Source organism: Salvelinus sp. IW2-2015, linkage group LG20 (assembly GCF_002910315.2).
Source record: "Salvelinus sp. IW2-2015 linkage group LG20, ASM291031v2, whole genome shotgun sequence".
In the NCBI taxonomy this organism is placed as follows: domain Eukaryota; kingdom Metazoa; phylum Chordata; class Actinopteri; order Salmoniformes; family Salmonidae; genus Salvelinus; species Salvelinus sp. IW2-2015.
The window spans coordinates 54614117-54627871 of record NC_036860.1 but is presented as its reverse complement, the minus strand read 5'-3'; the positions used below and the strand labels follow the sequence as shown (position 1 = coordinate 54627871).

Genomic DNA, 13755 nt, shown 5'->3' with positions numbered 1-13755 from the left:
TCTTAGCATAATTAGCATTCCCCATAGGCATGGCAGGTTAACGTTAGCTTTGTGGCACAACAGATTGTCTTCCTAAAATATTTCTGCTTTGTTTCTGTAATTTGTCAATGTTATTCTGTGTCTAACAACATGTCTTTTCAAGTATTGCTCTTTGATTGAAAATGGAAATAGCCTTTGTGGATAACGACTATTAGATACAGTGTAATTACGCTAGCTAGATAACCATCTATGTTGAGTCTATGGGAAGGCTAATGTCGGCATCCTACTACATGAGAATAAATGTTTTTTTTTTTTCAACCCAAAAAATGTAACTTAGAATTAACATATCGTTTAGATTCTCTGCACTTTTAATAATTTTGGCAAATATAATTTATACACTACATGACAAAAAGTATGTAGACACCTGCTTGTTGAACATCTAATTTCAAAATCATGGGCATTAGTATGGAGTTGGTCCCCCTTTTGCAGCTATAACAGCCTCCCCTCTTCTGGGAAGGCTGGATGTTAGAACAATGCTACGGAGACTTGCTTCCATTCAGCCACAAGATCATTAGTGAGGTTGGGCACTAAAGTTGGCCTGGGTCTCAGTCAGCGTTCTAATTCATCCCAAAGGTGTTCGATGGGGTTGAGTTCATGGCTCTGTGCAGGCCAGTCAAGTTCTTCCACACAGATCTCGACAAACCATTTCTGAATAGACCTCACTTTGTGCATGGGGGCATTGTCATGCTGAAACAGGAAAGGGCCTTCCTCAGACTGTTGCCACAAAGTTGGAAGCACAGAATTGTCTAGATTCTGTATGCTGTAGCGTTAAGATTTCCCTTCACTGGAACTAAGGGGCCTAGCCCAAACCATGAAAAACAGCCCCAGACTATTATTCATCCTCCACCAAACTTTACAGCTGGCACTATGCATTGGGGCAGGTAGCGTTCTCCTGGCATCCGCCAAACCCAGATTCGTCTGTCAAACTGCCGGATGGGAAAGCGTGATTCAACATTCCAGAGAATGCGTTTCCACTGCTCCAGAGTCCAACGGCGGCGAGCTTTACACCACTCCAGTCGACCCTTGGCATTGCGCATGGTGATCTTAGGCTTGTGTGCGGCTATTCGGGCATGGAAACCCATTTCATGAAGCTCCCAACAAACAGTAATTGTGCTGAAGTTGTTTTCAGAGGCAGTTTGAAACTCGGTAGTGAGTGTTGCAACCGAGGACAGACGCTTCTGTTAGCTTGTGTGGCCTATCATTTTGCGGCTGAGCCGTTGTTGCTCCTAGACGTTTCCAGTTCACAATAACAGCACTTACACTTGACCGGGGCAGCTCTAGCAGGGCAGACATTTGACGGACTTGTTGGAAAGGTGGCTTCCGAGGACGGTGCCACGTTGAAAGTCACTGAGCTCTACTGAATTCTACTGCCAATGTTTGGAGATTGCATGGCTGTGTGCGCGATTTTATTCACCTGTCAGAAACGCGTGTGGCTGAAATAGCCAAATCCATTCATTTGAAGGGGTGTTCACATTGTTTTGTATATATAGTGTATTTACCAACATCTCTTCACTGTGTAACAACAGGCCGGAATGGGTCTTAAGTTGGAAAACAACCACATTTGATCAGGAACTGGGCGTGGCTACGTAACATAAAGTGAACAGTACCTTTATAGGGGAGTACCATTTCTGGGGACTGATGGGTTTGTGCATGCCGTTGTTGAGAGTGCGTGTTGGTGCCATGTCAAACTCCTGCTCTGGCATCTTGACGCGGGCATTCTTGGCTTTCTCTAGTTTGGCCCCCTCCTCAGTAGAACCCTTATCGCCCCAGCGGACCTGAACAGGGACAGGCAACAACAGTCAGTGGCAGGGGAATGGTAATATAATGAGCAGAGCTGAGCCGTAATTGGATGAAGGGCACAGCAGCCCGGGCACAACAGTCAGTGCATTTCTTTCTCACCTCCATTCTCTTGATGCCACCCACACCTCGGCCACCGTAGTATGAGGCATCCACAGTGGGCCACCTCTTCTTGGGATACCCGTCCTCGTCCTCGTCCTTACAATAGAAGAAAAAGAGATCCGTCTTATGGTACCCTTGCCCTATAATGTTCACGATATCAGATGCCTTCAACTCAACCAGTGATATTGTTGCAAACAAGCAAGGCAGAGGTCATGCTAAACTTGATGTCCTGGTCAAGTTCAACCAAGTCTCACAAATATATACAGTACCAGTCAAAAGTTTGGACACACCTAAGGGTTTTCCTTTATTTTTTACTATTTTCTACATTGTAGAATAATAGTGAAGACATCAAAACTATGAAATAACACATATGGAATCATGTAGTAACCAAAAAAGTGTTAAACAAATCAAAATATATATTTTTATTTTTGAGATTCTTCAAAGTAGCCACTCTTTGCCTTGATGACAGCTTTGCACACACTTGGCATTCTCTCAACCAGCTTCATGAGGTATTCACCCGGAATGCATTTCAATTAACAGGTGTGCCTCGTTAAATGTTCATTTGTGGAATTTCTTTCTTTCTTAATGCGTTTGAACCATTCAGTTGTGCTATAACAAGGTAGAGTTGGTTTACAGAAGATAGCCCTATTTGGTAAAAGACCAAGTCCATATTATGGCAAGAACAGCTCAAATAATTAAAGAGAAACGACAGTCCGTCATTACTTTAAGACATGAAGGTCAGTCAATCTGGAAAATGTCAAGAACTTTGAAAGTTTCTTCAAATGCAGTCGCAAAAACCGTCAAGCGCTATGATGAAACTGGCTCTCATGAGGACCGCCACAGGAAAGGAAGACCCAGAGTTACCTCTGCTGCAGAGGATAAATTCATTAGAATAACTGCACCTCAGATTGTAGCCCAAATAAATGCTTCACAGAGTTYAAGTAACAGACACATCTCAACATCAATTGTTCAGAGGAGACTGTGTGAATCAGGCCTTCACAGTCGAATTGCTGCAAAGAAACCACTACTAAAGGACACCAATAAAAAGAAGAGACTGGCTTGGGCCAAGAAACACGAGCAATGGACATTAGACCGGTAGAAATCTGTGCTATGGTCTGATGAATCCAAATTTGATATTTTTGGTTCAAACCACACTTAACCAGCATGGCTACCACAGTGATACGCCAACCCATCTGGTTTGCGCTTAGTGGGACTATCATTTCTTTTTCAACAGGACAATGACACAAAACACACCTCCAGGCTGTGTAAGGGCTATTTGACCAAGAAGGAGAGTGATGGAGTGCTGCATCTGGCCTCAACAATCACCCGACCTCAACCCAACTGCGATGGTTTGGGTTGAGTTGGACCGCAGGGTGAAGGAAAAGCAGCCAACCTGTGCTCAGCATATGTGGGAACTCCTTCAAGGCTGTTGGAAAAGCATTCCCGGTAAAGCTGGTTGAGAGAATGCCAAGAGTGTGCAAAAGTGTCATCAAGGCAAAGGATGGCTACTTTGAAGAATCTAAGATATTTTTTTATTTGTTTAACACTTTTTTGGTTACTGCTTTATTCCATAGGTGTTATTTCATAGTTTTGATGTCTTCACTATTATTCTACAATGTAGAAAATAGTAAAAATTAAGAAAAACCCTTGAATGAGTAGGTGTGTCCAAACTATTGATTGGTACTGTATGTAACATGGCATCCCTGTGGTGTGTGACCATGAAGTCTCCCTGTTAGAAACTGCAGCCGCATCTAAGAGCCTGAAAACAGTTACAGTATACAGTAAMTAAACTTGTAGCATGACTAAACTCCTCTCTCTACCTAAAGAACTGGGCTGCTATCCAGTTTACTGGACAGAAAGTCAAACAACTCCATCCATCTGGAATAATGTCAGACCAATCTGCCCTGTCAGGTCCTGGCTGCATTGCCCCTCTCACCTACAGCTGCAGTCCAGTCACTTTCTTGGTTGGTGGTCCACATGCAGACAGAGTGTTCTTTGGCAGGAGAGCCAGGAGGCCAACCTCCCCTCACAATTTTTTAAAATATATATATATGATATTTGCCATTTAGCAGATTTTTTTTCCAAAGTGACTTACAGTCATGCATGCATACATTTTGCGTACGGGTGGTTCTGGAAATCGAACCCACTATCCTGACAGAAAGAGGAGAAAGGGAAGCGCTACTAAGGTACACTATAGTATATTTTGGTAGATAGAAGGTGCTCTTTGGTAAAAGGTGTAAATTGGTCATCAAAAAGAAAGGAGGACCATCTCTTCTTCTTTTTGATGATCACTATCCTGACGTTGCAAGCGCCATTCTCTGCAAACTGAGCTACAGAGGACTGAAATGGTGCTGTAAAGATCAGGACCTTGGGTGATTGACTGACCTTGTGCTTTTTTTTTACCGGTGTGATTTCTTTAGGTAAAGAAGGGAGTTTAGTTTGTGTGTGTGTGATCGAGAGAGAGAAACCTCATTTAGCCTGACCATGGCTTTTTGTGTTGCCTCTATATTATCTTCCATAACTACCCACTGGGCACACACGTCAATTCAACGTCTATTCCACGTTGGTTCAATGCAACTTCATTGTAATGACATGGAAACAACGTTGATTCAACCAGTGTGTCCCGAGTGGGTACCCTCCTCGGGTACCTGTCCCTATGCCCTGCTACATTTTGAAACCAACTCATGTTGTTCTGATTGATGACATCGATGCCTCAATGCTGAACGTCTGCTTCTGTTKGGTTAAAATGGAAAATGACAGCTGTGAGTCAATAACTCTATCTAATCCCTATTATGCTCCTGCAGGTTCAGAGCCCTTTGAGGCAGAGACAGCTGGCTGTTTCAGAGCAGACAACAGGAGACAGAGAGAGACACAGTGAGCCTTATAACAGGGTATGATAGTAATGTTTCAACTCTACAAGGTCTAGAAACAAAGTATATGAGACTACAAGATTTACTCACTGAGCTGTCCTCCAGTACCGGAGGTGGAGGCTCATGGATGATCTGCAAAGATGGAAAAAGAAACTGAATCATAATCATGAAAAATTATGTTTTCCATTGGTGTACTGTACGGTACAGGAAATTAGTTTGAATTTGAGAGTGTGATAATGAGAGAATGGTTTGATGACAGAGTGTTACCTACAGTGCCTAGTGAAAGTCTACAGTACACACCCCTTGCAYGGTCTTTACAGAGGGTTTATTTGCTGTATTGTCATGCAGAATCACTTAACAGCCTTACTGCAAACAAAATGGATGATTTGTAATGCATTTTTTAACATAGGCGTTCTTCTTTTCACTTTTTCATACAGGCCAGTCATGTGGAGTGAATGCAATGTTGTTGATCCTCTTTATTTTCAAGTATTGCGGCGGCAACATCATGTTATGGGTACGCTTGTCACCGGCAGGGACTGGGGAGTTTCTCAGGATAAAAAAAACATGAAAGGAGCAAAGTGCAAAATCAAATCAAATGTTATTGGTCACATACACAAGGTTAGCAGATGTTAATGCGAGTGTAGCTAAATGCTTGTGCTTCTAGTTCCGACCATGCAGTAATATCTAACAAGTAATCTAACAATTTCACAACAACTACCTTATACACACAAGTGTAAAGGAATGAATAAGGATATGTACATATAAATATATGGATGAGCGATGGCCGAACGGCATAGGCAAGATGCAGTGGATGGTATAGAGTACAGTACATACATATGAAATGAGTAATGTAGGGTATGTAAACATTATATAAAGTGGCATTGTTTAAAGTGACTAGTGATAGATTTATTACATCCAATTTTCAATTATTAAAGTGGCTAGAGATTTGAGTCAGTATGTTGGCATCAGCCACTCAATGTTAGTGCTGGCTGTTTAACAGTCTGATGGCCTTGAGATAGAAGCTGTTTTTCAGTCTCTCGGTCCCAGCTTTGATGCACCTGTACTGACCCCGCCTTCTGGATGACAGCGGGGTGAACACCAGTGGCTCGGGTGGTTGTTGTCCTTGATGATCTTTTTGGCCTTCCTGTGACATCGGGTGGTGTAGGTGTCTTGGAGGGCAGGTAGTTTGCCCCCGGTGATGCGTTGTGCAGACCTCACTACCCTCTGGAGAGCCTTGTGGTTGTGGGCGGAGCAGTTGCCGTACCAGGCGGTGATACAGCCCGACAGGATGCTCTCGATTGTGCATCTGTAAAAGTTTGTGAGTGCTTTTGGTGACAAGCCAAATTTCTTCAGCCTCCTGAGGTTGAAGAGGCGCTGTTGCGCCTTCTTCACCACGTTGTCTGTGTGGGTGGACCATTTCAGTTTGTGCGAGATGTGTACGCCGAGGAACTTAAAACTTTCCACCTTCTCCACTATGTCCTGTCGATGTGGATAGGGGGGTGCTCCCTCTGCTGTTTCCTGTAGTCCAAGATCATCTCCTTTGTTTTGTTGATGCTGAGTTTTCCTGACACCACACTCCGAGGGCCCTGACCTCCTCCCTGTAGGCCGTCTCGTCATTGTTGGTAATCAAGCCTACCACTGTAGTGTCGTCTGCATACTTGATTATTGAGTTGACTGCGTGGCCATGTACGCCTCCATGGGTGAACAGGGAGTACAGGAGAGGGCTGAGAACGCACCCTTGTGGGGCCCCAGTGTTGAGGATCAGCGGGGTGGAGATGTTGTTTCCTACCCTCACCACCTGGGGGGGCGGCCCGTCAGAAAGTCCAGGACCCAGTTGCACAGGGCGGGGTCGAGACCCAGTGCCTCGAGCTTAATGACGAGTTYGGAGGGTACTATGGTGTTAAATGCTGAGCTGTAGTCGATGAACAACATTCTTACATAGGTATTCCTCTTGTCCAGATGGGTTAGGGCAGTGTGATTGCGATTGTGTTGTCTGTGGACCTATTGGGGCGGTAAGCAAATTGGAGTGGGTCTAGGGTGTCAGGTAGGGTGGAGGTGATATGGTCCTTGACTAGTCTCTCAAAGCACTTCATGATGACGGAAGTGAGTGCTACGGGGCGATAGTCGTTTAGCTCAGTTACCTTAGCTTCCTTGGGAACCGGAACAATGGTGGCCCTCTTGAAGCATGTGGGAACAGCAGACTGGGATAGGGATTGATTGAATATGTCCGTAAACACACCAGCCAGCTGGTCTGCGCATGCTCTGAGGATGCGGCTAGGGATGCCGTCTGGGCCTGCAGCCTTGCGAGGGTTAACACGTTTAAATGTTTTACTCACGTTGGCTGCGGTGAAGGAGAGTCCGCAGGTTTTGGTAGCGGGCCGTGTCGGTGGCACTGTATTGTCCTCAACGCGAGCAAAGAAGTTGTTTAGTTTGTCTGGGAGCGAGACATCTGGGTCCGCAACGGGGCTGGTTTTCTTTTTGTAGTCCGTGACTGACTGTAGACCCTGCCACATTCCTCTCGTGTCTGAGCCGTTGAATTGCGACTCTACTTTGTCTCTATACTGACGCTTAGCTTGTTTGATTGCTTGCAGAGGGAATAGCTACACTGTTTGTATTCGGTCATGTTTCCGGCCGCCTTGCCCTGATTTAAAACAAGTGGTTCGTGCTTTCAGTTTTGCGCGAATGCTGCCATCAATCCACGGTTTCTGGTTGGGGAAGGTTTTAATAGTCGCTGTTGGTACAACATCACCGATGCACTTGCTAATAAACTCGCTCACCGAATCAGCGTATACATCAATGTTGTTGTTCGACGCTATCCGGAACATATCCCAGTCCACGTGATCGAAGCAATCTTGAAGCGTGGAATCAGATTGGTCGGACCAGCGTTGAACAGACCTGAGCACGGGTGTTTCCTCTTTTAGTTTCTGTCTATAGGCTGGGAGCAACAAAATGGAGTCGTAGTCAGATTTGCCGAAAGGAGGGTGAGGGATGGCTTTGTATGCGTCGCGGAAGTTAGAGTAACAATGATCCAGATCCAGGTTAAATGTTAGAGGAAAACCCGCCGTAGTCTTCTGAGAACCTAACCCCGGGATAGTTTTATTTTTCAGCGAGACAATTACATGCATTTTAATGCCAAAGACACACCAGACTGGCTTTCCGAGGTGGTGAGTGTTCCTGAATGTTCCAGTCTCAGTCCTGACTTAAATCTGCTTGGAAATCAGAGACATGGTTTGAATATTGCTGTCCTACAATTATTCCCAACCAAATTTACTGAACTTGAGCAATTTTTACAAAAACAATAGATATACAATGAGTATACAAAACATTAAGAACTGCTCTCTCCATTACATAGATTGACCAGGTGAATCCAGGTGAAAGCTATGATCCCTTATTGATCTCACTTGTTAAATCCACTTCAGTCAGTGTAGATGAAGGGGAAGAGACAGGTTAAATAAGGATTTTTAAACCTTGAGGCAATTGATACATGGCTTGTGTATGTGTGCCATTCAGTTAGTGGAATGGGCAAGACAAAATATTTAAGTGCCTTTTGAACAGGATATGGTAGTAGGTGCCAGGCGCACCGGTTTGTGTCAAGAACTGTAACGTTTCTGAGTTTTTCACGCTCAACAGTTTCCCATGCGTATCAAGAGTGGTCCACCACCCAAAGGACATCCAGCCAACTTGACACAACTGTGGGAAGCATTGGAGTCAACATGGGCCAGCATCCCTSTGGAATGCTTTCGAGACCTTGTAGAGTCCGTGCCCTGATGAATTGAGGCTTTTCTGAGGGCGAAARGGGGGTTGCAACTCAATATTAGGAAGGTGGTCCTAACGTTTGGTATGCTCGGTGTTTGTTGTCCTAAGAGATGTGCAAAGTTGGTAGAATCGTATTCAAAATGATACACAGCTGTAATGGATGCCAGTATTAACTCTGGGGTGTGAAAAAATATCAAATTGAATCACTTTTTAGATGTAATTTTAAAGCTGCAAAACATGAAGACTGTGCAAGGGGTGTATAGACTTTCACTAGCGACTATATTAATTTTTTGTATGTTTGTTTTTAGAGGTACTGTAGATGAAACACAATCTCATGAACAAATACTGCTGTGTACTGCAATATCCCAATATACACACACACTTCATGAAATGATTACAAAAAGTATCTCCTCATGGACCTTCATTGGGACAAGATGGCTGACGTACCACTGTGCAGCAGAGAGGCCAGAACCACCAGAGCAGAGCCAGCGTCAGGAGGAGCAGCAGGATGAGCAGAGCTATGGCCAAGAATGTCCCGTCAGACTGTGGGAGGCCAAGAGAGGAAATAAGGTCAGAACCTGGTGTACGTAAACTAAAATCTGTGTTTGAACACAAGCTATATTACCCCCCAGGAATAGACATGGAAGAGTACAGTACTAAAATGAGTCAAACATTTAGAAGCACAACACTGTAGAGAAGTGGTGAGGGGTTGATACTTACACAGCTGACAGAGGTGATGGTGACAGAACTAGATATGAAACTCAGGCCATTGTTCATACTGACGTGGAGGGTAGCTGCCCTGAGGGAGGTGAGAGGAAGGTGAGGGGTGAGGTGACTGCACTGTTTGTATATTTTGCTCTAATATCCTTCAACACATCTCTGTTTTAATTTCAGAGACCGACTGCTTTTCTGAGAAAATACAGTTAAAGTCAGAAGTTTGCAAACACCTTAGCCAAATACATTTAAACTCAGTTTTTCACAATTCCTTACATTTAATCCTAGTAAAAAATCCCTGTTTTAGGTCATTTAGAATCGCCACTTTATTTTAAGAATGTGAAATGTCAGAATAATAGTAGAGAGAGATTTATTTCACCTTATATTTCTTTCATCACATTCCCAGTGGGTCAGAAGTTTACATACACTCAATTAGTATTTGGTAGCATTGCCTTTTTAAATTGTTTAAGTTGGGTCAAACGTTTCGGGTAGACTTCCACAAGCTTCCCACAATAAGTTGGGGGAATTTTGGCCCATTCCTCCTGACAGAGCTGGTGTAACTGAGTCAGGTTTGTAGGCCTCCTTACTCGCACACACTTTTTCAGTTCTGCCCACAGATTCTCAATGGGATTGAGGTCAGTGCTTTGTGATGGCCACTCCAATACCTTGACCTTTTTGTCCTTAATTAAGCCATTTTGCCACAATTTTGGAAGTATGCTTGGGGTCATTGTCCAGTTGGAAGAACCATTTGCGATCAAGCTTTAACTTCCTGACTGATGTCTTGAGATGTTGCTTCAATATATCCACATAATTTTCTTACCTCATGATGCCATCTATTTTGTGAAGTGCACCAGGCCCTCCTGCAGCAAAACACCCCACAACATGATGCTGCCACCCCCGTGCTTCATGATTGGGGTGGTGTTCTTCGGCTTGCAAGCCCCCCCTTTTTCCTCCAAACATAACGATGGTCATTATGGCCAAACAGTTCTATTTTTGTTTCATCAGACCAGAGGACATTTCTCCAAAAAGTACGATCTTTGTCCCCATGTGCAGTTGCAAACTGTAGTCTGGCTTTTTTTATGGCGGTTTTGGAGCAGTGGCTTTTTCCTTGCTGAGCGGACTTTCAGGTTATGTCGATTTAGGACTTGTTTTACTGTGGATATAGATTTTTTTGTRCATGTTTCCTCCAGCATCTTCACAAGGTCCGTTGCTGTTGTTCTGGGATTGATTTGCACTTTTCGCACCAAAGTACGTTCATCTCTAGGAGATAGAATGCATCTCCTTCCTGAGCGGTATGACGGCTGCATGGTCCCATGGTGTTTATACTTGCGTACTATTGTTTGTACAGATGAACGTGGTACCTTCAGGTGTTTGGAAATTGCCCCCAAGGATGAACCAGACTTGTGGAGGTCTACAATTGTTTTTCTGAGGTCTTGGAGGATTTCTTTTGATTTTCCCATGATGTCAAGGAAAGAGGCACTGAGTTTGAAGGTATGCTTTGAAATACATCCACAGGTACACCTCCAATTGACTCAAACGATGTCAATTAGCCTATCAGAAGCTTCTAACGCCATGACATCATTTTCTGGTTAAAGACACTGTCAACTTAGTGTATGTAAACTTCTGACCCACTGGAATTGTGATACAGTGACTTATAAGTGAAATAATCTGTCTGTAAACAATTGTTGGAAAAATTACTTGTGTCATTCACAAAGTAGAAGTCCTAACCGACTTGCCAAAACTATAGTTTGTTAACAAGAAATTTGTGGAGTGGTTGAAAAACGAGTTTTAATGACTCCAACCTAACACGGAACACAAACCGGCTGCGCAAGTGCGCCATCGTGCAGACATTTTATTTTGTCCCCCCACATCAAACACGATCACGACACGCAGGTTAAAATTTCAAGGTCGAAAAGCATTAAACATTTATGGCAATTTAGCTAGTTAGCTTGCAGTTGCTAAATAATTCGTCCTATTTAGCTAGCTTGCTGTTGCTAGCTAATTTGTGCTGGGAAATAAAATTAATCCACACATAAAACGGTTAACCGAATCGTTTCTAGTCATCTCTCATCCTTCCAGGCTTTTTCATCTTTGAACTTATATGGTGATTGGCATCTAAACTTTCATAGTATTACTACACCGACCGGCAACACAGTTCGTCTTTCAATCACCCACGTGGGAAAAACCAATGACGAGATGTTACGTGGGGTACCTGCTTCTATAAACCAATGAGGAGATGGGAGAGGCAGGACTTACAGCGCGATCTGCGTCAGAAATACGCTTGCGAGCAATGTGTGTGCAATAATTGAATTTCTAAATTTATTTTGCAACGCTCGCGCACGCGACGCAAGCGGTGTGGTCAGCCTATAAGTGTATGTAAACTTCCGACTTCAACTGTATGTCTTGAAAGCAAAGGAGATGTCATTGTGAGTAATGGCTATGTAAAATAATATATATGTTTATATATATGTTTATTTCATGAGTTGGGTTTGGCATGCATCAATTAAAGCAGTGAGGATGTGAGAGTTAAACAGTCACTTACGTCCCCTCCTCCTCCAATACTGGAGCTGGACACAGCAGGTAGGTGTCTCTCACGACCAATGGTCTTTTCACTATGGGATTATAGAAGAGAATGCATTGTATTATGTGTATATGAATACCTAATACTGTGGATAATGTGCCTCATTATAAATCCTATACAGTAGCTATGCATCCAGCTAGAGTTGCATGGAAATMAAATCTAAAATAAAATCAACAAAATACAGTACAGTAGCTAATTCATTACCAAACGTTGCTATTAATTGAACTATTTATCTTAGTTAAAGTATCATAGTTTCAAAGAGTTGTAGATCAAAGAGTGCTTCAAAGACTAGAGTTGAAATTGAAATACTTTGAGACAAATTGTGAAAATTCCTTTCTTTGTTATTGTCTTTGTGGCCCTTTACTTGTGGAAAATGAAGCAACTGAAATCCTTCAGAGTGAGTGTGGTTTATTTACCCTGGCCGAGAGAACGTTCAGTGTGTGCATATGGCACATAAGATCCACATTCCTTCTGTACATCTGAGAAGCCTTAAGTATTCAACCAGATGAAGTAAAGTGAGGCCGCGTGTGTGTGTGCGTGTGTGTGTGTGTGTGTGTGTGTGTAGGGGAGTGAGGAAGGACAGACCAGAAATCATTAGGATTTGTAATAACAGTGGGCATGCTATAACCCCCGCCTGCTTGTGGCTAAATCAAACGTAGCCCCATTTCGCGTAATGCCTCAGGGAAGAATGCAGAAATGTTTCTTCAGTGTAAAGAATTGGACTACTCTCTACTGAATATTGCTTGTCAAAGGACATTATTCCCTTATCCATGGAACTTTTGGAGATTCTAGATGAAATAAACCCTTGCCCTTAAAGCTTCAGAGAGCCTTCTACCTAGCTTATCAGAGACAATGAGGCTACAGCAGATGTGCTAGATCAGTTTTGGATGAGTGAAAGGAACAAAGAAACCTCATTACATCTCCAACTCAGATTTCTTTGTGCACTGCTGCCGACTCCATTGGTGTGGAATTTGCAACCAGACAGTGGTTTGCAACTTTGGAGCGAGGGTAATCTCTTGCATCAAAATATTTGTGCCACAAGTGCAAAGAAGTCCTTTCTTGGTCCAATGTCCTGTCATGTGTAGGGCACCTTGTGGGATACTGCTGTTCTACATTGGCCCAATGAAATGGTTTGGTAAGGAACAGAAGACAGGGAGAAATTGTCTTGAGAACCCAACTGGTTTGATCTAATGAGCTTTCAGGCTCATTCCTTTAGGTTCTTTCGTTCAGGATGTTTGAAATCCTTCTCTTTTGTATTTGCCTGTTTCTTAGTCACAGTCAATAACAGCCAACTCACTGTGACATTGTCGAAACAAATCTCTTTCTAAGCCTCATTACCCTGCACTCAGAACCTTGTGTGAAAGTTAGAGATTCTTTCCAGATCATTCAAAACAGGGGTGTTACTGATGGGATTCATTAAGGTTAATGGTCGGTAAATTGTAGATACCGTAACTTCTACTTACTCAAAGTGAGAGTGTCGTTGATGCGGAAGCTACAAAGGACCTTCCCCACCTCACGAGCATGTGAGAAACCATTTCCTTTCACTACCACCTGGAAGGACTCTAAGACAGGATGAAAGGGAGAGAACAATCATCAATGCCATCTGTTCACCTTGATAATCAAAAGTAAAGTGGAATTACAGTTGATAATGATATTTTCAAATCCTTATTTCCTGAGGCCAAAAGCTTTCCAATTATCCATAATGATACATCCCACTGGGCACACCACGTCATTTCAACGTGGATAATTGGGTAATATTTGGTAGATGCATTGATCAATGAGATTCCAAATAATTTTCATCCACTCAAAAAAAAAAAGTTTTGGGAATTCCCAACATGTTATCACTATGCCTTCAACCATCTAAAAGCACAATTCAATTCCAATTAAATGTGTCTG

The 13755-nt window shown here is 43.1% G+C and overlaps 2 protein-coding genes across 2 annotated transcripts in view; one reads left to right on the top strand and one right to left on the bottom strand.

Annotated features, from left to right (window-relative positions):
• Positions 1–13755, bottom strand: part of LOC111980008 (anthrax toxin receptor 1-like) — a 47765-nt gene that overhangs the window by 6051 nt on the left and 27959 nt on the right. Inside the window, exons 10-16 of the mRNA XM_070449500.1 lie at positions 13323–13421; positions 11821–11890; positions 9285–9363; positions 9012–9107; positions 4899–4940; positions 1939–2034; positions 1647–1814 (exon numbers count right to left, since the gene is read on the bottom strand). Of these exons, the coding sequence (XP_070305601.1) occupies positions 1647–1814; positions 1939–2034; positions 4899–4940; positions 9012–9107; positions 9285–9363; positions 11821–11890; positions 13323–13421 (650 nt within the window). The remainder of the gene's footprint in view (positions 1–1646; positions 1815–1938; positions 2035–4898; positions 4941–9011; positions 9108–9284; positions 9364–11820; positions 11891–13322; positions 13422–13755) is intronic.
• LOC111980524 (AP2-associated protein kinase 1-like) overlaps positions 1–13755 on the top strand; it is a 95870-nt gene that overhangs the window by 68079 nt on the left and 14036 nt on the right. The gene's annotated exons all lie outside the window — the stretch shown is intronic.